The sequence below is a fragment of the Mustela putorius genome, unplaced genomic scaffold (assembly GCF_011764305.1).
Source record: "Mustela putorius furo isolate JIRA1106 unplaced genomic scaffold, ASM1176430v1.1 tig00003834_pilon_pilon_pilon, whole genome shotgun sequence".
Taxonomy (NCBI): Eukaryota; Metazoa; Chordata; class Mammalia; order Carnivora; family Mustelidae; genus Mustela; species Mustela putorius.
In genome coordinates, this window is record NW_025421987.1 from 73,979,986 (window position 1) to 74,002,849 (window position 22,864).

The 22,864-nt window shown below is 40.8% G+C and overlaps 1 protein-coding gene across 7 annotated transcripts in view; it reads right to left on the reverse strand.

Annotated features, from left to right (window-relative positions):
* The window catches only part of PLD1 (phospholipase D1), a 199,349-nt gene that overhangs the window by 87,112 nt on the left and 89,373 nt on the right, over nucleotides 1-22,864 (reverse strand). For all 7 annotated transcript variants that reach the window (XR_006609154.1, XM_004756582.3, XM_004756580.3 and 4 more), the window contains 5 exons: nucleotides 18,081-18,139; nucleotides 16,754-16,846; nucleotides 7,846-7,998; nucleotides 6,628-6,777; nucleotides 5,898-5,981 (listed from right to left, as the gene is read on the reverse strand). Coding sequence is in view for 6 of the 7 variants with exons in the window: in XM_004756582.3 (XP_004756639.1) it covers nucleotides 5,898-5,981; nucleotides 6,628-6,777; nucleotides 7,846-7,998; nucleotides 16,754-16,846; nucleotides 18,081-18,139 (539 nt within the window). In the remaining variant the exon portion in view is untranslated. The remainder of the gene's footprint in view (nucleotides 1-5,897; nucleotides 5,982-6,627; nucleotides 6,778-7,845; nucleotides 7,999-16,753; nucleotides 16,847-18,080; nucleotides 18,140-22,864) is intronic.

The window sequence follows — 22,864 nt, forward strand, 5'->3', positions numbered from 1 at the left end:
TTAAAGTATATAAAGAACTGATATAACTCGATACCCATAAAGCTAATAATCTGATTTAAAAATGGGCAGAAGACATGAGCAGACATTTCTCCAAAGAAGACACACAAATGACCAACAGACACATGAAAAGATGTTCATCATCATTCAACATCAGGGAAATGCAAATCAAAACTATAATGAGATATTACCTCACACTGGTCAAAATGGCTAAAATAAAAAGCCCAAGAGATAACAAGTGTTAGCAAGGATTTGGAGAAACAGAAACCCTCGAGCACTGTTGTTGGGAATGCAAACTGGTATAGACACGGTGGAAAACAGAACGGAAATTTCTCAAAAACTTAAAAATATAACTATCCTACAATCTAGTAATCACAGTACTGGGTATTTCCCAAAGAATACAAAAATACTAACTCAAACAGATCCATGCACTCCCATGTTTATAACAGCATAATTTACAACAGACAAATTATGGAAGCATTCCAAGTGTCCATTGATAGATAAATGGGTAAAGGAGTGGTGTGTGTTTGTGTGTATATTATTCAGCTGTAAAAAAGAATGAAATCTTGCCATTGGCAACAACATGGATGGAGCTACAGAGTATAATCCTAAGTGAAATAAGTCAGTCAGAGAAAGCCAACTATCATAATTTGAATTATCACTCATAATTTGAATATAAAAAACGAAACAGACTAACAAGGGGAAAAAAGGAGAGAAACCAAGAAACAGACTGTTTTTTTTTTTTTTTAAGGAAAGGGAACTCTTTTTTTCTTTCTTTCTTTTCTTTTTTTTTATTTAAGAGAGATGGGGGAGAAGCAGAGGGAGAGGAAGAGAAAAAGAATCTCAAGCAGGCTCCATGCCCAGTGCAGAGCCTGATTCAGGGATCTATCTCATAACCCTGAGACCATGACCTGAACTGAAATCAAGAGTCAGACACTCCAGTGACTAAGCTCCCCAGGTGCCTCCCAAGAAACAGTCTCCTAACTAAAACAGAGAAAAAAAGAACTGATGGTCCCCAGGAGGGGAATGGGTAAACGGGTGTCAGGGATTCAAGAGCACAGAGTAATGCAGAGATTAAAGCCATTTTCACCTGAAACTAACAAAACACTGTTAACTACACTGGAATTAAAATTAACGATTTTTTTAAAAATGGAAAGTCTCTTTTTAAAAATTATTTAGTTTTACTGCTCCTGTCTATTTCTGACACAGTTAACGCACCGGCTGGGCACAGAGGCTGTGGCGGAGGACCCCACCTGCACCCCCAGCCCTGACGGGCAGGATAAAGAGGCAACTGTGGCGAGCATCAGCACGCTTGCTGCCTACCTGCCGGCTGCCCACTGGTAATCAGAGCTGCCCAAGCAAGAGGAGATTTGAGCTGAGCCACTGGATCTGCCCTAAGAGCCATTAGCAATTTGATAATGGAGCTTGTAGCCACATGTCGGTGTTGGACCTCATTTTTGGACATATTCCCGTGAATGCTGGATAGTTGATTCAGAGGGGACTTGAAATAGTACCAAGCACAGAGAAGGCATAAAACGTTTGTTCCTCTGGTCAATCCACGTAAACCATGTAAACCAGTGACTAATGCTCTCCCTCGTCTTTGTATAGAAACAACCTGTTAGGACACCTTCAACATCCAACTGGAATTTACTCTTCACTTTAGTTTTCAGACAGTCTGGGCTGTTGAATGGGTCATTATCTCTTCTATACCTTGACGGCCTACCTCAGGATTTACCTCTTCAGAACATTTCTCCAAGCCAAATCTACCCAAATCTGATTACTAATTTATCTGGTACCTCAAAACAGGTCAGTCTGTACTTAGAGAATTTCAGATCTAAGAGGAACTGCAGGGGTGCCTGGGTGGCTCAGTCAGTTAAGCATCTGCCTTCGGCTCAGGTCATAATCCCACGGTCCTGGGATCGAACCCCATATTGGGCTTTGCACTCAGTGGGGGCGGCAGTTTGTCTCTTTGCCCGTTTCCCCATTCGTGTACACACACACACAAACACACACACACACTCTCTCTCTCAAATAAATAAATAAAATCTTTAAAAAATAAATACATTAAAGGAACTTCAGACACCATGTCTTGCGGCCGGCCCTCTCTGAAAGGCAGCTCTGGGATCCAGGGGTTCTAGAGCAGACACACCTGGGTCCCAGCCAGCACTGGCTCCTGTCAGCTGCCTGACTCGGGGCAGTTTCCTCACCCACCTCCTGAGCCTCACTCTTCACAACTATAACACAGCCTCTGGCCCTTGTAAGAATTTAACAAATCATAGCTGTTACCATCAATGTTACTTTGTGCGGTAGAAACCACTTGCCCTATGGCTGTAAGAGCTGGGTCCCTAAGGTGTTCGGAGCAAAGGCCCTCACCATTTCTCTCCTGCACTACAACAATAGCTTGCCAAGTGGGCTCTACAACCAGGGATTAATTCCTCTTCTACACTATTACCAGAATGTTCCCTTTTAGAAAACAAATCTGATTGAAATCCCCATGCTTAAAAATGGTCAGTGGTTCCCAGTGACCACAGTAGAAAGTGTAAACTGCTTAGCAGCTCCCCCGCTGCCCTTCACGGTCTGCCCCTGGCCCCTTCAGGGCCATCTCCACCTGCCATCCCCAGGGATGTTGTGCTTCAGCTCTCCACAACCTCAACCCTCCTCCCAAGTTGCTGTGCCCTCTCACACTTCTGTGCCTAGGTCCCGGCTATCCCTCTGCCAAAAGCATTCACCTGTCTTCATCTGGCCAACTCCATCACCAAGCCCCAGGCCAGCCTTCACTTTCTAGAAGCTTCCATGGCTCCAGCTCCGTAGGCTCCGGCATTGCCCCGCCTCTGGGCTCCTCCTTCCTCACAGCCTTCCACTATCTTCATCCTCATCACTCACTTCTCCCCAGTCTGTGATTTTCCCTCTGACTTCCTGACTCTCTTGTTCTGGGGGAGGAGCTGCTTCTCAGGCATCTTCATACACACAGGGCCCCCGTTCAGCACCTGTCCCAGGGTGAGCGCTCGCTAAAGAGCTCTGGAATGAAGGACTAAGTGAACAAGTGAGTGGATGGGTGATTAAATGAATTAAAGAACTAGAAGCTTCCAGGTTGTTTCTCATTTCACTATATCCACCTTATCCACCTTTGTTTGCACACTAATTATTTAATAAATTTATTAGTACAGTTTTCACTTAAGCATAGGATATCTCTTGAATTAGATTAGAAGCTTTTTTTTTTTTTTTAAAGATTTTATTTATTTATTTGACAGACATATATCACAAGTAGCAGAGAGATAGGCAGAGAGAGAGAGAGAGGAAGGGAAGCAGGCTCCCTGCTGAGCGGAGAGCCCAACGCGGGGCTTGATCCCTGGACCCCGAGATCATGACCTGAGCCGAAGGCAGAGGCTTCAACCCACTGAGCCACCCAGGCACCCCAGATTAGAAGCTTCTAAAGGACAAGTTCGTCGTCCAAACTATACTCAATATACCAATACAGGACATGCCAGTTTTGGTTAAGTTTCTGAATGCTCTCTTTTGTAATATACCTGCATGGCAAGAATTTTCTTCAGTTCTTACAAGGGAAGTTACAATGAAGGCTTCATTTCAAAGGGAGTGTGGTAATAAGATGTTTTTCCTAGACAGTCATAGAAAAGGAATAACCTGGTTTATTTTCTTTCCAATAGCAGAAAACAGGTTCCTTCTCTTTAGATGTTTAAATAGAAACCTGTATTTTCGTGTTCAGAACCTTCAAAAGAGATAATTTCTTGCATAAAACATGAAAACATGGGCTCAATGGAAAAATATCTTCAGTCTCTCTCGTGTCTTCATCAAACTTTCCAAAATATTATCTAAAGAAATATAGTACTATGTTAAGCTTAAATTTATTCTCATAAGTGTTTATAAAGTATTCAACCAAAGAAATAGCTCCTAAGTATGAAACTTATTTTTATTCCTGATAACTGAGTGCAGAGACAAATGTGACAATAAAAGCCAACATTTACTCCTCCATACACATGAGAATAAACAGGTTCACAAGCATGTTGACCATCGCACACCTTGTCTATTGACCCTAGATCAACTGTTCTCAACCAAGAAGGACTCTGCCCTCCAGGGGACATTTGGCAATGTAAGAAGACATGACCGTAACCAGGAACTTGCTACTGGCCCCTAGTAGAGAGCCAGACATGCTGATGGTGCTAAACCTTCCACAACACACAGAACAACCTCCCATAACAAAGAATTATCTGGCTGAGGGGCGCCCGGGTGGCTCCGTCAGTGAAGCAGCTGACTTCGGCTCAGATCATGATCCCAGGATCCTGGGATCGAGCCCCACACCAGGCTCCTTGCTCACGGGGGAGCCTGTTTCTCCCTCTCCCTCTCTGTGTGCGCGTTCTCTTCCTCTCTCTCTCTCTCTTTCTCTCTCTCTCTCTCTGTGTCTCAAATAAATAAATATATAAAATCTTAAAAAAAAATTTGTCTGGCTCAAAATGCCAATAGTGCCAAGACTGGGAAAGCATGCTCTACCAGGACAGATTTCCATATCACTAAGGCAAAATAGTAGAAGAGGATGAGTTCATATTCCTAATTACTCTCCCCTTTCCCCAAACTGCTATATTAGGAGGAAATAAACTATGATATTGTCACAGTTTATACATGAGATAGCATTTGAAAGGAAACAAGATAGGGAAAAATAAGGAGCATTTCAGCGACTGAATTCTTAGAAGGAAGACACATTTTAGACACGTTCATTTCTCCGGTAGTCAATTTTGGCATCTGCAACTGGTTTTAATTGTCCAGGCAGATGGGTAAGTGGAACTAAAGTCAGCCTATAAAAACTACACCAAGGGACACCTGGGTGGCTCAGTTGGTTAAGCCGCTGCCTTCGGCTCAGATCATGATCCCGGTGTCCTGGGATCGAGTCCCACATGGGGCTCCTTGGTCGGTGGGGAGCCTGCTTCTCTCTCTCTCTGCCTCTCCCGCTGCTTGGGTGCTTTCCCTCTCTATTTCTCTCTGACAAATAAACCAATAAAATCTTTGGAAAAAAAAAAAAACCTACACCAACTCCAAGAGGACAATTTTCCAAGAGCTAAAGGACTTCTGAATATGAGATTTCCAGTGGCCCTGATAAGCACTGCAACTCCCATGGACATTTGTAAAGGGGGTCAAAAAGCTGAAGTCTGACGTATCTCCAAAAAAGTTGACCAGGCCTAGTCATTCTGTAATAGGCAAATGGAACTACTCTAGCTTCAAAGGGACAATTCAGAAGTATATTCACTGGACCTGTGACTGAAATACCAAATGAAGAAGGCACCCAAGGAAGATTATTTTCTACCACTTCTAAAACTGCATTTGCATTGCAAAATATCTTCACTAAGATGGATATTTGGGTGTCTATTTCCAAATGGAATGACAAAAATAGGAATGCCTGGGGGGCTCAGTTGGTTAAGCGTCTGCCTTTGGCTCAGATCATAATTTCAGTGTCCAGGGGCTGAGCCCCACATTGGTCTCCTTGCTCCGTGGGGAGCCTGCTTCTTCCTCTGCCTGCAGCTCCCCCTCCTTGTGCTCTCTGCCTCTGACAAATAGATAACATCTAGAAAGACAGAAAAAACAAAAGAAGAGAAGAGAAGAAAAAAGAAAAGAAAAAAGAGGAGGGAGGGAACGGGCGAGGGGGGCAGACAGAAGGGAGGAAGACAAAACCAGAATTGTTTAAGCTAAATATTTTAAGGATATACTTGGAGTTCGAGTTTTTTGAAAAGATGTTTCACTGAAGGCTATTATAGTTAACTGTTGAGACTTCAGCCAAACCATCTACGGGTACTGCTGGTTTTCATAAAGTACGATTCTGGAACAGCACAACACTGATTTACATTTCCAGTCGTAGAAACCTCCCAACCCAATCCCCATGGATAAATACTAACCACCAATCCGTGATAAAAATCTCTTCTTCTGCCTCTTCCATAGCATTTGCCACATCTTCAAAATACCCTTTGGCATTAACGTACCTGAAAGACAAATGTTTTTGTTTCATTTTTTTTTTTTAAATGAAAAGAAAAAGACCTTACGGTAAAATAAAAGATGAAAGCCACTGCCTGAGTCACTACAAAGTACAAACTTTGTATAACTGAGGACCAAGGACTGAAAATCCCATCTTCCATCTGCCATGCAGGAAGTACAGGAAGGAGACAGAAGGAAGCGACTGGAGAGAACAACAAGTTGGTCTCATCATCATGAGTCAGATGAATCCCCTCATCCTGTTGAACTCACACCATGGTTTGTCTGGGACTGGGAACAGACCAATTTCCAAATCATGGGTAGAAAAACATACCTAGCAAATAAATTCTTATTCTTTAATTACAGCTAATAACTTAAATAAACATTCCATGTGTATCACTGAAAATGGAAAAATTAGCTTTTAAAATCAAACTTCAAAATCTAAAGCTAGCTATTGAGTGCTCACTGTGAAAATCTTAAATACAAAAATTGGATAACTAATCTACGCTCAGGTAGTCCTCTAAAGAAAGGCCCTTGTCAAGTATAAGGCAGAATACATTTCCACAGCTTTGAAAACTGCTTCCAGATGAATTTAGGCCTGCTATAACAACAGATACTATGACTATAAGAAATAGTCTTAGAGCAAAACAATCTTACCATTTAGCTAAAGTGTTCTCTTGGATAGCAGCGTATGACCCAAATCGATGATCTTTGAGAAAGTTGGTGCCATGTTTCTGGATGAATTCTTCTATAGCCCCTCCCCACCACCGAGCATGTCTATAGCTGTTGCATTTTAAAATAAGTGTCCTTCAAAAAAAAGCAAAGTGTGGGGAGAAAAGTAGTGATCATTCTGTGTTCTGTTTCTTTAAAAAAATTTTAACAAGTAAGCTTGTGCCATTTTGTTTTGGTATTGCAGCAAACATAGGTTGAAATTTTTAAGCAAAGAACATCTTATTTATATCAAAAAAGCAGACTCCTAAACATTTTGGGCAGGATTTTAAACTATATTCCATATAGCAAAAATAAATTTTCAGGTTATTTACTCATTCATTCATTCTAAAATATGTAAACATACTTACTATGACTAGAACTATAGTAGGCTATGAGGGAAAAAAATCTTAAACTTTAGGGTCTCAGAGAAGATCAGGAAGTTTAGCATCTTTTTACACACACACACACACACACACACACACACACAAAACTCATGCCAGTGTGTATTAGACAGAGTATGTGTGTGTCTGTGTGTGTAAATACATATGTATTTATGTAAGTCAATGTGTGAAAAGAAAAAAAATTATATCTGTATTCATGAGGCTGAACTTTGTAGAACCAAATGTATATATAGAGAAAAAGATACACATATTACGTAAGTACAATCTTCCAGAAAAAACATTTATTAACACATACTCGCTAATAAAATCTATAGTTAATGTACATTTGAGTATCCCTTCAAGATTTCATGCTTAAAATCTGTGTGCAAACAGAATTTTTGTAAATCAAATCACTGTTTATGTGTTCCTGTTAAGTAAAAGATATCAATTTATAAAGTAAAATTTTATTTTTTTAAAAATATGAAACTATCACTCCTTAACTTATCTGTTTGGTAAGTTGGTATTACCGAGTCATTAATTTTGTAGTAGCCATACATTTTGTTAAAACACGCATAAATTAACACATGTGATTATTTATTCTGTTTCACTGGGTATTCTATACTTAAACATATATAGAAAGAAAAGTCATTTCATTATTTTTGGTTGAGGATGAGTTCAAAGTAACAATTTTCTAACACTTAAATTATTTTACTTCCTTCACTCAAGGTTGGGAGAGAAACTTTGTTTTTGAGAGAAATCTTTTAAAAATACTTGAAATTTCTACCTTGAAAGATTATCAATTCGGAGCCCATATTTGGTCTCTGTCTCCTTCTTCCCCACCTTAATCTTGAATTCTTTATCGACCAGCAGGACAAAGGCAATGGCACCACTGTCTGGTTTCATGTAGAGCAAAAATGAATCTTTCACTATCAGCCACCTGTAAGAAGGTAATAAATATTTTTAGACTTGATTACTGAAACAAAAAGAAGAACAAGTTAAGACAAGTAAACACTCTACCAGATTGTAGATATTTTATTTTTTACATAGGAGATTTATTTTTTAAACATCACTATGCAACAGTCACAATCACAAAAAACGAACAGGAGGTCTACTATGTTTTTCTAAGAAGTACTGGCACCAAGCAATTCAAAGCAATTCATTAGCTTAGTATACATTAATGGCAAAGCCTAAAAGAACACCCCTGAAATGGGCACGTAGAGCTTGCAGGATGTACAGTAGGACCCTTAGCTGTTGGAAAAGTGAAAATGCATTGGAAACATATTTGCTAAAATAAACTGTCATAAAAGAGGCAAATTAAGTCTCTTGGGAGGTAAAAATCCTCCTTTAAAAACAACCCAGTAAGCATCTAATACTCCACATATTTTGTTCTTTAATTCAAGTTACTTGTGGTTTTAAAGACTATTAATAAACAATGTTCAAAAGCATCTAATATTTCATATATTCTGTTCTTTAATTCAAAGTACTTGTGGTTTTGACTATTAATAAACAATGTTCAATAGGACATGATCTCTTAGAAGCATATATGTATTCAACTCAATATATATTTAGGAGTTTCATAAAGGGGACGCCTGTGTGGCTCAGTTGGTTAAGTGACTGCCTTCGACTCAGGTCATGATTCCGGAGTCCCTGGATCGAGTCCTGCATTGGGCTCACAGCTCTATGGGGAGTCTGCTTCTGCTTCTGACCTTCTCCTCTCCATGCTCTATCTCTCAAATAAATTAATAAAAACTTTAAAAAGTTTCATAAAGGGAAAATACCATGATAAGCTGGATACTAGGGTAGAGGTAGCAATAGCACAGAGGTAAATGAGACATGCTCTCCAAATGGCTTACTCGGCTAATGGGACACAAAGAAGATACGAGAAACTGTAGGCATAATGTGTATAAGGAGGAAGGAGTCCTTAGTTTGGACTAAGAGAAAGAGGTAGAGGCACTGACTCAAAGAGGTGGTATCTGAGCACAGTGGCTGAGGCGTATATCCCACATGGAGGGAAGAGTGGGCAAAGGCATGGAGGTATGGAAATGCTACATGTGTTGGCAGAAAGTCTGGTGAGGTCGGGTCTTAGGGAATATAATAAGGAACAACGGGCAAATGAGTATCACGTGGGGATGATGGGCAAAGGCTACACTGAGGAGGGTTTAAGGACCCTGCTCAGGACGCTGATTTTACAGCATGGAACCAGCGTTTCCTAAATTTGTTTTGCCATCAGAAGCTCTTGAGATGCTTGTTAAAAAACAATAGTTTCCCAGGCCCAACCACAGATCCATTAAAAAGGCCTGACAATCTGTGTTTTTAACAGAAACACCAGGATGCTTATTAAATAAGAGAACCCTCATGCCCCAGCAAGGAAGAGGATGAGACTATCACTGTAATTGTGTTCTAGAAAGAAAATTATGAAGGATAAAAAAGAGGGATGATGGCAGGTTAGCAAGCTCCAACAATAATACACAACAACTCCTCTTATACTTTACTGTGAATATGCCTCACATGGGTATCCTGTTAAAATGCAGATTCGGTGCAGTATCACAAGGGCAAGAAATGACAAGTGCTGGTGAGGATGTGGAGAAAAGGACACCCTGGTGACCTGTTGGTGGGAATGTAAATTGGTGCAGTCACTACAGAGAACCATATGGAGGTTCCTCAAAAAAATACAGAAATACCAAATGATCCAGCATTTTCGCTTTTGTAGTATTTACCTAACGAAAACAAAAACACTAATTAGAAAAGATGTACACACCCCTACATTTGTTGCCACATTATTTATAATAGCTGATATAGGGAAGTAACTTATTGATGAATGGATAAAGAAAATGTGGTAGAATATTACTCAGCCAATAAAAAAAAGATCTTGCCATTTGCAACAATATGAATGGATCTAGAGAGGGTATTATGCTTAAGTGATACAAGTCAGAAAAAGACAAATACCATATGACTTCACTTACATGTGGAATCTAAGAAAACAAAAACCAACCAACCAAAGCAAAACAGAAATAGACTCATAAATACAGAGAACAAATTACTGGTTACCAGAGCAGGGACGGGTGGAAGGATGGGCATACTGGTGAAGGAGATTAAGAGGTACAAACTTCCAGTTGTAAATAAGTCACAGGGATGCAAAGTACAACATAGGGAATATAGTCAATGATATTTTAATAACTTTGCATGGCCACAGATGGTAACTATATGTATCGTAGCGAGCATTTGATAATGTACATAAATGTTGAACCACAATGTTGTATGCGGAAACTAATGTAATATCATGTGCCAATCATACTTCAATGAAAAATAACAGTAATAAATAATAAAAATAAAATGTAGATTCTGATGCAGTAGCTTTGCGGCAGGGACTGAGATTCTGCATTGCTCACAAGTTCATGCCCAGGCTAGCATGACCTTTGAGCAATAAGGACATAGATAACAGGCATGACAATGACAGTGAGAAGGCAAGACCATATGGGATTGATTTAAAATGAATACAAGTGGCAACTGTGTCATGCTGCCTACAACACCACATAATCACATTTACTTCTGTAAATGTGTCATTGTGTCGTTATCAAGTAAGTCAGTTCATAACAATAAAACAATAGTGGGCATATTATATCACCTATCACACAAAGCCAAAGCCCATTATAGAACAGGAAAGGCTGGAACACCTTATTACAATAAGTAATATTGTAAATGTGACATGCAAGTCAGCATCTAAAAAAAAAATCTGTAACAAATTGTTACTGAAATTGCTAACTACATTACAATCTAGTGGCTTTAGAGTTTGGGATTTAACACACACAAATCTATGTTGGGCTCCACCTACGTTCATTTCATGCATCTGTTTCTTAAAATACAGCCTGGCTTCTTCCCAATAAAAGGGAATGGGATGGAGTTAGGATGACTCACGGTGAAGGACATACATATGATATGTTAACAAAAGGAAAAACATTAAAGTCCCAGAAAGCCAATACCTAACCACAACATTAACATAAATTTGGTGACGGTATGCCAACCTGTGTCTGAGCCTCCCGGTTTTTCTTACCCAGTGAATAAATTAAAGAAATAAAAGGTGTCTTCCCCAAAAATTAAATTCCAAAGGAAGCTTCTCATTTGGGACCTAACAGCAGGCAACTGAGCAGTATAACGGATACCATTCTTAATAATTGTCTGCAAAGGCAGGAATTCTACTTTTCGTAAGCATTCTCCTAACATGGCTCAATGTCAGTGATATAAACAAGGACTCAGTGGTTCGGAAGGCCTGAGTTGTGAGGTCAGACATGCAGGCTGCCTATCGACTAACCTCAGTTCAGGATAAAAGAGAGCGGGGCGCATCACGTATCTGTCTAAAGCTCCTTCTTTAGCCCCAGTCCCTTCTCCCAGCTGCACCCGCGGTAGAAGTTAGCGGGCACGAGGCATGGCCCAGGCCCAGAGAACTGCCGTGCCGTCCTGCTGACTGAGGAGGAGCCAGAGGCTTTGAAAACCACAGCTGCCGGGCCTGCTGGTCAGAGAAGAAAGTCAAACACAGCAGCCTGGTGAACCTGTGTGCCTGGAAGTAAAGCACACCTAAACAGCAGCAATGCGAGCTCTCACTGGAGTGCCACACCGGGGTCCACAGTGCGGGATGATGGTGGGGTGACCCCCACCCAGGGGTACCAGCTCCCATGATTGGCATTACAAAACAAATCTCAGAAAAGCTTCTGAGAGCAGAGGCTGGTGGCACAACCACCAGGACAAAGGCTGCCAAACATGGCATTAGGGACAGGCCACAAGGTACCATTGAGCAGCCAAGTCCTATACCAGGACATTTGGTACATGACACCCTGCAGAAATGGTACTTTTCTCTAACTGGCACAGAGGATTGTACAGGCTCTCAGCAACCTTGTTCAGCAATGGCAAGGAGAGGGCTGGGTGTTCTATGGGGCGAGAGCATGGGTGAACACTGGCGCTGCCATCCATGGGGTCTCCTATGTACATTCTGCCTCTGCCCCTCCAAGATGAGGCAGCCTGCAAATACAGAAGAGTTTACCAGTAACAGCTGGATTTTTTTTTTTTTTAAAGGTTCCATGCCCAGTGTGTTGTCCAACACGGGGCTTGAACTCATGACACTGAGGGCTGAGATCAAGGGTTGGACGTTTAACCAACCAAGCCACCCAGGCGCTCAGGTGTCAGCGGGATTTTTAAAGCTGAATGTCAAAGATAACAATTTTTGTTTTCATGAATTCTTTTTCTTTTTTTAAAGATTATTTATTTATTTATTTGACAGAGATCACAAGTAGGCAGAGAGGCAGGCAGAGTAAGAGAAAGGGAAGCAGGCTCCCCGCTGAGCAGAGAGCCCGACGTGTCTCGATCCCAGGACTCTGGGATCACAACCTGAGCCGAAGGCAGAGGCTTAACCCACTGAGCCACCCACGTGCCCCTCATGAATTCTTTTTAATAGTCATTAAACATCAGGGTAAATTGACTCCTGGTCTTTATATAAAGCTCTTAATTATGTCATTCATTAAAATTCTTCTGATTTCTTTCCTTTCTCTGCATCAACAAAGGAATTGGTCAAGTTGTGTTCTGGAAGTCGGCACCGGTTACCCAGGGAGTAAGCACCTACCTACCCGTCATCCTCCCTGAGCTCCGATTCCAGCTCAGCTGTGTGACTTGGGTGACTAAGCAGAAGGTCTCTACCCATGAAATGAGGGGAACAGCGATGCCCAGCTCATCTGTGTTTGTGCGAAATAACAGAGGTGACTCACGTATGTTGCTCAGCACCGCGCCTCACATTGACAATAAGGCACTTCACAAACGTTCTTGTTCTCAAGGAGGTGAGATCATAGTCCCTTCGAACAAGATGCCTCCTGCCTGGGCCACTCCTTGCTATGGCACTAAAATGTGGACAAACCACCAGAGCCGGCCTTCTCAGCCTCCTCCTGTTGTCTCCCACCACTGATGTCTGGCTGTTCCTCAGATTTGCCAAGGTCATTCTTTGAACCTCTACATTTGCTATTCCTCTACCTAGAAATATTTCTTCCGGATCCTCCCAAGGGCAGTCATTTCCTGTTCATCAGCTCTCCACTGATACTCTCCTCCCCAGGGAGGCCTTCCTGGGCTACTCAAGGGTAAAAAGCTGGCCCAGCCCCCAACCCACCTTCCATCCTGTTTGGCTCCTCAGGACACATCCCTGGGATTATTTGCTTATTCACTGTCTGTAGAATTCTTGGTATAGCTCAAAGTTTGCAGAAATAAATGCTACATTTATTTTTTAAAATTTATATGTCTCCTTCTTCTCAGACATCATTTGAGATAAGAAACACATCGTCTAATCCACCACCTAATGCCAAGAAGTTGCTCAACAGATAGGCTGTTCAAGCAGATGTTTTAAATTGTGGAAAGAAATGTCTGCCATGTTTGTCTTTTTTTTTAACTTGTCCCTGAGACAAGGTCATTATGAGACTTGATTAAAGGTTTAATTGCCCCATTTGCTTTAACCAGATTTGTTAGGGTAGCATAAATAAGAAAGTGATCAGAATGCTTTTTATGGGCATAAAAATAAGAGAGAGTTATGAATGTGTCATCCTTAAAAGCAACTCCTGTTGAGATACTAATAGTTTCTACTGTGAAAAAATTTCCAAACTAATTTTGTCAGCTCTGTCTTATCATTTTATTTGGTACTGACACCTTATAACCCACAAATGTAAACTCAGGAGATCCTTATTAATGGGGAACCAAGGCTTCAATCTTTGTGGAAAGATTTATACAATTTAAAATGACGACACATTTCATTCCAGGGAAGATCATATCTCTTTAGGCTGTCCTGGTTGAAGCCTGATTTAATCCCAAGTTTAAGATGTGAGGGAGCTAGGTTCTTTTATATAACAAAGTCTGGCCCCCATCTTTTCTGGCTGCCCCTTCTCTGGTTGGTTGTAACTCCAACAGCAGCTTCCTGACACTGGGAGCTAAAGTCACCCACCCCATCCCCAACCCTCGAGTCCCTCACCACCCCATGCCTTCTGGTCACAACTGCACAGACACCATCCCCAGTGCTCGTCAGCTTCATCACTGCCTTCCTTTCTCCTCCAGTAAAGCTCTGTGAGGGCAGGGATTTTGCCTGATTTTTATAGGAGCTAGGACACAACCCAGCAAACATTAGGCACTCAATAAATGACTGCACGGACCAGACCAAGGTTTCCATGTCTTGAGTCGAGGTCTCAGGTTGGTTGGCCCACAAGTCCACCCTGAGACGAGGTGGTAAGTCAAAGTCATTTAAAAAGGGCGTATTAGGGAGTTATTAGGAGCCAAGGCAGGGAAGGAGAAGGAGGAGCAGGAAAGGAGCCGTCAAGGATGTGTTGTGGTTGCATGTCCTTTATTGTGGGCAGTTGGGTTGCAAACCCTTCAGGGGCCTCTGGAGACAGTGCAGAGCTTGTAGCAGAATCACCCATCAGAGGGCTACCAGGGTCAGACTCCTGCCAGCTCCTGGCTAAGGGCTGCTCCTGGAGGCCATGAATGCTTCCGGTCTGCTCAGCATGCACACAAGCAGATCCGCATCGCCCAGAGTGTCTGCAGTCAAAGGCTTGCAAGGGCTTGCCTTTGGAGCCCTCGGGACTGGCCCCCAGCAGCTAGCTGCCTTAGCCGAAGCCAACTGGGGGCGTATGGGGGTGTAGGGGGGGCTGCTCAGGAGGAATCTGCACCAGGGCCCTTCTGTGTGTTTATGTAAATTACAGAAGTTTATTTGAAAACACACATTTTCTAGTATACTACTTCCTTTTTTGTTTTAGTAAAACGGTTTTACTGGAACACAGAAATTTTCAATTTTCTCTAATCTCTTGATCTCCTCCCTGTAATTTCTGCCATCCCTTCAAAACTGAGATAATGAGAGCATTACTTAGTGGTGTTTTTGTTGTTGTTTTTGTTGTTGTTGTTGTTGTTGTTGTTTTGCTGGTAGTGTACCTTAACTATGTTTAAAGGTAAATCTTAGTTCAGGGTTTATGTATTTTTAATATACACTTAGCTCAATTTCATATGTACACGAACTCACAGAACTTTTTCAAGGCTGGGGAAATAATGTATACATCTCAATATTTCTCCAAAATTCCAGTAAAATATTATTATTAACAAACAACTATTGTCTATTACATTCAAAACATTGTGATAAGTGCTTTGAGGACACAAATAAGAATCAGATGAGAATACTGACCCACAGGAGTCTTTGGTTGTGTAGGATATAGGATATGAATTAAAGTTCTCTGTCTATATCACATAGCACATTATACATCCTCGCAAATGTAAGTCTAAAATTATCATCCTTGAAGTCTGACAAATTTTTTTTGTTTATTTTTTAAGTGTACAGTTCAGTGGTTTTTAGTATATTTGTAAAGCTGTGTACCATTACCACTGATATCTAATTTCAGAATACTGTCACCACCCAAAAGAAACCCCATTTCCGTTAGCAGTCATTTCCCATTCTCCTCTCCTCCCAACCCCTCAAGACCACTCATCTACTCTGTCTCTAAAGATTTGTCTATTCTCGACATTCCATATGAATGGAATCATATACTATGTGGCCTTTTGTGTCTGGCTTTTTCACTTAGCATAATGCTTTTGAGATTCAGTCAGGACACAGAATGAATTAGCACTTTATTCTTTTTTTCATTAAAAATTTCTAAACAATTTATTCACATACTGTAAAACTCACCCTTTAAAAGTATATAGTTCAGGGGTTTATAATATATTCAAAAAATTATACCACCATATATCTTCATCAACCCAGAAAGAACCCCCATCTCCCTTCATCTTCATTCTTTTTTATGGCTAAATAATATTCCACTGTATGGATATCCTCACCCCTCTGGTGACAGGTGAAAGACATTGGGTGGCTCATATCTTTTGGCTATTCTAAATAATGCTGCTATGAAGATTCTTCTATGAGTTTTGATACATGCACATTTTTTCAATTCTTTTGGCTAAATACCTAGAGTTACCATAGCCCCCGGTAATCCCACTTCCTATGTTTAACATTTTGAGAAAGTGCTGCAGTTTTCTAGAGTGCCTGCACCATCTCCTATTTCTACCAGCAATGTAGTAGTGTTCCAACTTCTCTACATCCTTGTCAACAACACTTGGTACTGTGTATCTTTTTCATGATAGCCATCCTGGTGGGTGTGAAGTTGGACCTCACTATGGTTTTGAGTTGCAGTCCCCTTATGACTAGTGAGGTTGAGCTATCTACTTGTCCTTACTGGCCATTTGTATATGTTCTTTGGCTGACCCATGAGTTCTATTGCCAACCAGTTTTTACATATATAATAAAAGTTTGCACACTCTGCCTACAAGTCCAGGTTTGAGTTAGAATGTTGGCATGGATGCTGAGATCTGGAAACTAAGATAATTTAGGGGTGCCTGGGTGACTCAGTGGGTTGAGCCTTTGCCTTTGGCTTGGGTCGTCATTTCAGGGTCCTGGGATCGAGGCCCGCATTGGGCTCTCTGCTCAGCGGGGAGCCTGCTTTCCCCCTCTCTCTCTGCCTGCCTCTCTGCCTACCTGTGAGCTCTGTCAAATAAAATCTTTAAAAAAAATTTAAAACGTGCTCTGTTGTGACTTTCAAAGGATATAGTACTGATTTGTAATTGAAAACCAGTCTGTGAAAATTCCCCAAATATCCAGTTTCGTAAAACAAACCCACAGAACAACCAAGACCTACCTTTTGGACCAGCGGTAACAGGCTCTTCCTTGACCACAGCAATTCAAGCCTGGTATTCTGTGTCCCCCGGATCTTTTCATTATCATACCTTCTCTGAAAGAGACACCAAGTTAACCCAGGGTCTTTGGATTTCCAACTCGCGCTTGGCTGATACAGCCTCACAACTTGGGACTAAATAAACTGTTTCATTCTCATATCACATTCCTCTCCTTCCTTCTTCACCAGCACATTCACTAGGTGGATACTCTAGCAGCTGATCCCTAAAAGCACCTGGTCGGATTGGAGGCAGCAAAAGTCTCTTGCACATACTGCAGGACTTTAAGCATCCTAGCTTCTGGTTACCTGTCCTGAGTGTACCCTGCAGTCATTGGGACAAGCTGAAAAAGACCCCGCACGTTGCCAGAGGCCCACACAGGGACGGTTTACCTGCTGTTGAGACCACTGGGGGTGCTCGCTCACCAGTTCCCAAATATTCCTCGTCCTTCTACCTACAGTTCTAGGACCAACCCATACCAAAGGAATAGAGCACAGCTCTTAGAGCTTTGGAAAGAGAAATGTCTTGATTTTGAAAAGTAGGACAAGACATAACAATACTAATGGCCTAACAAAAGGAAAAAATGAAAACCACTACTAACAAGGCTCTTAGCCCTAAAGAAGCCCTAAAGAAGCTAAGCGCTCAAGCGCTCACTTTATAAAGGAAAATTATCATTAAGTAATTGTCAATCTCGTTACTTAGCATAAATTTTACACAGCAGCATTTTTAATCATGAAAATGAGTGATAAACAGCTAACTTTTATAAGTTATTAAAAAGACAGGATTCGGTATATTTGATTTTTTAAAACTGAGCTATAGCTGATATACATTATACCAGTTTCAGTGTATAAGACATTGATGTGGTATTTGTATACACTGCAAAAATGATCACCTCAATACATCTAATGTACACAGTTATAACTTTTTTTTCTTGTGACAAGAACTTTCAAGATCTCTTCTCCTAGCAACTTTCAAACATGCAACACAGTACGTTTATTTCTATGCTTTCTCCTACATAACATATTTGCTACCTGTATGAAACACCCCTAATGTTGGGCCAGAGGCAACCGTATGTGCTGGAAGCACAAAAGAAAGGGGATGGGGCAGCTGCTACCAGTGTTCAATACAGCAAGGTAGCACCGTGTATAAATAGATGCCCCAAGTGGCTTGGACTCTGTTGGGAAGAAAAGCAGCAGGTAGTAAAGCCAGTAAGATCTGTCCCCATGGCCCGCTGGTAAGTCAAAGGGTGGTACTTATCAACTTTACCCCTTCTCACGCAACACTGGAACTTACATGCCCTTTGGTCCCAAATCATGGATGAAAGACAGCTGGCTTATGTCAAGGAATTCTGTCTGAAAAAGAGGCCAAAAATCCATACTTTAGAAAGACAGAAAGAAAAAAGAAAAGTTTATACATTTGAAAAAAAAAAACCCAACAACATGCATTAGATACCCGTATGTGTAAACACATCTGGGGGACGACACCAAGCAACACAATGGCATCGCCCTGGAAGAACATCTATGTTCTTCTTCCTGGAAGAAGTCTATGTATAATTAAGACACAACCAAGAAAGTGATGTGTGCTCTCAAAGGTAAAGACAGAATGCTCAAAAAAATCAATAGGAGAGACTTTTTTCCCCAAATTCTTCTGTGTTTTTGTTGCTGGGGAAGGAGGATTGTGTGGCATAGCATACACACTAACAATAGGGTTGTGTGAAGGCGGTGATGTTGGTGCCAGGTTCTGGAAGGTGGATTAGGCTTGGTACGTGGAAATGGGAGATGAAGGGGGAGAGAGGACAGGGAAGGTGTGCAAAGGTCATCAGGTATATAGTTGGGCTACAGTAAGCAAGATGAAGAGAGTAATGTAAAGTTAAATGGTAGAGTGCGTTGAAGGGAGTTTGCAGAGATCTTTGAACATCAGGAATACCAGAATATTTTAATACAAATGAAATAAAATAAGGGGTGCCTGGGTAGCTCAGTTGGTTGAGAATCCGACTCTGGATTTCATCTCAGGTCACGATCTCAGGGTTGTGAGATCAAGTCCTGGCAACAGGCTCGTGCTCAGCGGGTAGTCTGCTCAAGATTCTCTTTCTCCTCCCTCTGACCCTCTCCCCATCCCACACTCTCTCTAAAGAAAGAAATAAAATAAAATAAAATAATTTTACATACGAATAATATAAAAATAACTATTTTTAGTGAGTAGAAAAGGAAGAGAATTTCAGACCCACCTTTACCTTATAAATTATGGGAAGATAAAAACTACAAATATTATGATGACAACATCAACAGCTAACATTTACTGAGTGCTTAATATCTGTTGGCCCTGTACTAAGCATTTTTCATACATTATCTCAGATCTCTCTTGTACAGAAGAGGACACTGAGCTTTAGAGCAGGGATAGGCAAACTTTCTCAGCAAAGAAATCAGACATAAAAATTTTAGGCTCTGTGAATCATATACTTGTACTATTATGAAATAAAAGCAGCCACAGATAATACATAAATGAACAAGCATGGTTGTATTCCATTAAAACTTAATTTACACATACTAAAATACAAATTTAATATAATTTTTATGTCACAAAATACTGTTCTTTTAAAAAAATTTTCAAGCATTTAAGAACATAAAAACGATTCTTAGCTCATATAAAAATAGGCAGTGGGATTGATCTGGTCCATAGGCCATAATTTACCAACCCCTGGTGTAGAGATATGTTAAATAAATTGTTCAAGATAGAGGCATCTAGGTGACACCATCAGCTAAGCATCTAACTCTTGGTTTTTATTTTTTTTCTTTTAAAGATTTTATTTATTTATTTGACAGAGAGAGATCACAAGTAGGCAGAGAGGCAGACAGAGAGAGAGACAGGAAAGCAGGTTCCCTGCTGAGCAGAGAGCCTGATATGGGGCTCAATCCCAGGACCCTGGGATCATGACCTGAGCCTAAGGCAGAGGCTTTAACCCACTGAGCCACCCAGGTGCCCCTAACTCTTGGTTTTTAGCTCAGGTCTTGATCTCAGGGTGTGATATGCCCTCTCCACCCCCGCATGCGCTCGCTCTCTAAAATAAATCAATAAATCTTTTTAAAAAACTGTCCAAGATAACAGAATTAGCAAGGGATAGATTCAGAATTAGGTCAGACCAAACAGTTTCTTCAAAACAAAGCTGCAAAAGCAGTAAATCATTCGCCATGATTATTAGATGAAAATGTGAAAGCACAAAGGTGAAGACCAATGAACATTATGTAATTCTCAGCATATGCAGGAGTTGCACCTCATGTATTACTTGAAAGAGTTAGAGTTGGACATTATTTGGCTCCCAAATTACGAAATTTTCTTAAAAGTAGCCACAGTAGGCCCAGATCTACCAGTGGTTGTACATCATGTCAATAACTGCCTTAACAGAAAATTCAAAATCAAGAAGATATGCTCCTGGCATCAGGAAGCAGAGGGGAGACCAGATATAGAAAACACTCCCCATCAACAAAGTTCTGTGGGAAGAACCACAACAATTACATGTCAAGTAGTTACAGAGGAAGGTGTCCAGTTTCCAAGCTGATTTGACTCCTAAGAAGAAATGGCATTTGAGCCAAGCTCAAATGTAAATGGGATTAATAAAATAAAGCCTAACAGTCGGGGCACCTCGGTGGCTCAGCCTCTGCCTTTGGCTTGGGGCATGGTCTCGGGGTCCTGGGATTGAACCCCGCATTGGGCTCTCTGTTCAGCAGGGAGCCTGCTTCCCGCTCTCTCTCTCCCTGCCTCTCTGGTTACTGTTATCTCTGTCAAATAAATAAATAAAATCTTTTTAAAAAAATGAAACCTAACAATTTTCCTTTAACGTTTTATATATGTGATTAGAAATAATCTATTATTAAATTTGTAAGCAAAAAATTACCAATCTCTCACTGCTGTGAGTCACCCAATTAAGTGCTTCAAATTCTTTCTTAGATTATTTGTAAAAATTCATACAGACTTATTTTTAATACTTTGAGGAACGTTCATACTGTTTTCCTATGACCCGGGAGTTGCACTACTGGGTATTTATCCCAAAGATACAGATGCAGTGAAAGAAGGGGCACATGCACCCTAATGTTCATAGCAGCAATGTCCACAATAGCCAAACTGTGGAAGGAGCCCAGATGCCCTTCAACAGACAAAAGGATAAAGAAGATATGGTCCATATATACAATGGAGTATTATTCAGCCATCAAAAAAGGATAATTACCCACCATTTGCATCAACATGGACAGAACTGGAGGAGATTGTGCTGAGTGAAATAAGTCCAGCAGAGAGTCAATTATCATATGGTCTCACTCATATGTGGAACATAGGGAATAGAGCAGAGGATCACAGGGGAAGGAAGGGAAAACTGAATGAGAAGAAACGGACAGGGAGAAAAATCACGAGAGACTCTGGACTCTGGGAACCAAACTGAAGGTTACAGAAGGGAGTGGGGTCGGGAGATGGGGTGGCCAGGTAATGGTATTACAGAGGGAACATGTGGTGATGAGCCCTGGGTGTTATACGCAACTAATGAATCATTAAAGACTACAACTAAATACTTACGATGTACTGTATACTGGCTAACTGAACATAATAAAAAAAATTAAAATTAAAACATTAAAAATTAAATTCAGAAAGACATGGGGCACCTGGGTGGCTCAGTCCATTAAGCATCTGCCTTTGGCTCAGGTTATGATCTCAGGGTCCTGGGACCAAGCCCTACATCAGGATCCCTGCTCAGCAGGGAGACGGTTTCTCCCTCTCCCTCTGCCCCTCCCCCACTAGTGTTTTTTGTCTCTCTCACTTACTCGCTCTCAAATAAATAAAGATAATCCTCAGAAAAAAAATCCTGAAAGACTTAAAAACCCTCAATCAAATATATCTTCACATTAAATTTTTTATAAAGATTCTATGAAGACTTTACAGTTCATTCTTGTATAAAACATTGTAATTCAGTACCGTATTTTTAAAATCCCATCTGTGGAAATGCTTGTTATTAGACGTGACACTGCAGACTCTGAACATAGAATCCAAAATGTTTTAAAACCCTAAACCATAACTTCTCATTTAATCTCTAGGGAGCAGAGAGAAAATGTTAATCCTAGTTTACACTGGAAGAAATTACTACAGAGGTATAACTAATTTATATGCAAAGCTACAGAACAGTTAAATGGAGGAACAGGAAATGAAAAGCAAAAATCAAGGAAACCATTTATCTAATATCTGGATAGTTTCTTATTCACATGGCTCTTATCATCGAGTTGACAGCAGAAGTATTCTTGGAAATAATTCAGAAATCATAACTTCAAAATATAATAAAATTGCTAAGTGTAAAGAATTTCATCTAAATAAAAAAATGTGTTAGTAATGCAGAGATTTATGTACCAATATAAAATTTAAAACTATCCTTATCACTTTAGTTCAACTAGGGAGAGATTTCAAGAAACAACTAGCCTTGTTATTGATTAAAAAAAAAAAAAAGAATCTCTGGCAATATGTGCTCTAATACAGATTTGTCAGATTAAAAGTAAATGTGGCAAGGTCAATTTAGAGGCAAACCCAAATAACACAATGTGAAATTGAACAAAGACTGTGTCATCCACACTTCTCAGTGCATCCTGAGTGGTAACAATCAATTCTCTATTTGCCCAGGTGAGTGAGTCTCAAGAACATGAATTTAATGATCAGTTTAGCTGGACAATATTCCACAGGCTGACTGATCTCTTGAATGTATTAATCAATATTATTTTTCCAACTTGTGAGAAGTACAAGTAATGTTAGGCAAACAGGGAATAAAGTTCCAAAGACAAGGGACAAGCAATTAGCTCAAGGGGTAACAACAAGCCCTGGAAATTACCCGGCAATCATGCATTCATAGTTCCTCCAGTTCATCTTTGTACTGGAAGGGGAGGGGATGTTCAGAGGCCACCTTGATGCCTGAGGCAGCAAAATGCCCAAGCAAGTGCCCCAGCGGGAAATTCTCAGAAGCAAGGGAGACAAAAGTGCTGGGTTGGGCAGTGCCCTTCTGGGAAGGGTAGGAGGTTGGCTCTCTTACTCCAGGAAAGCTTGCCTTCCAG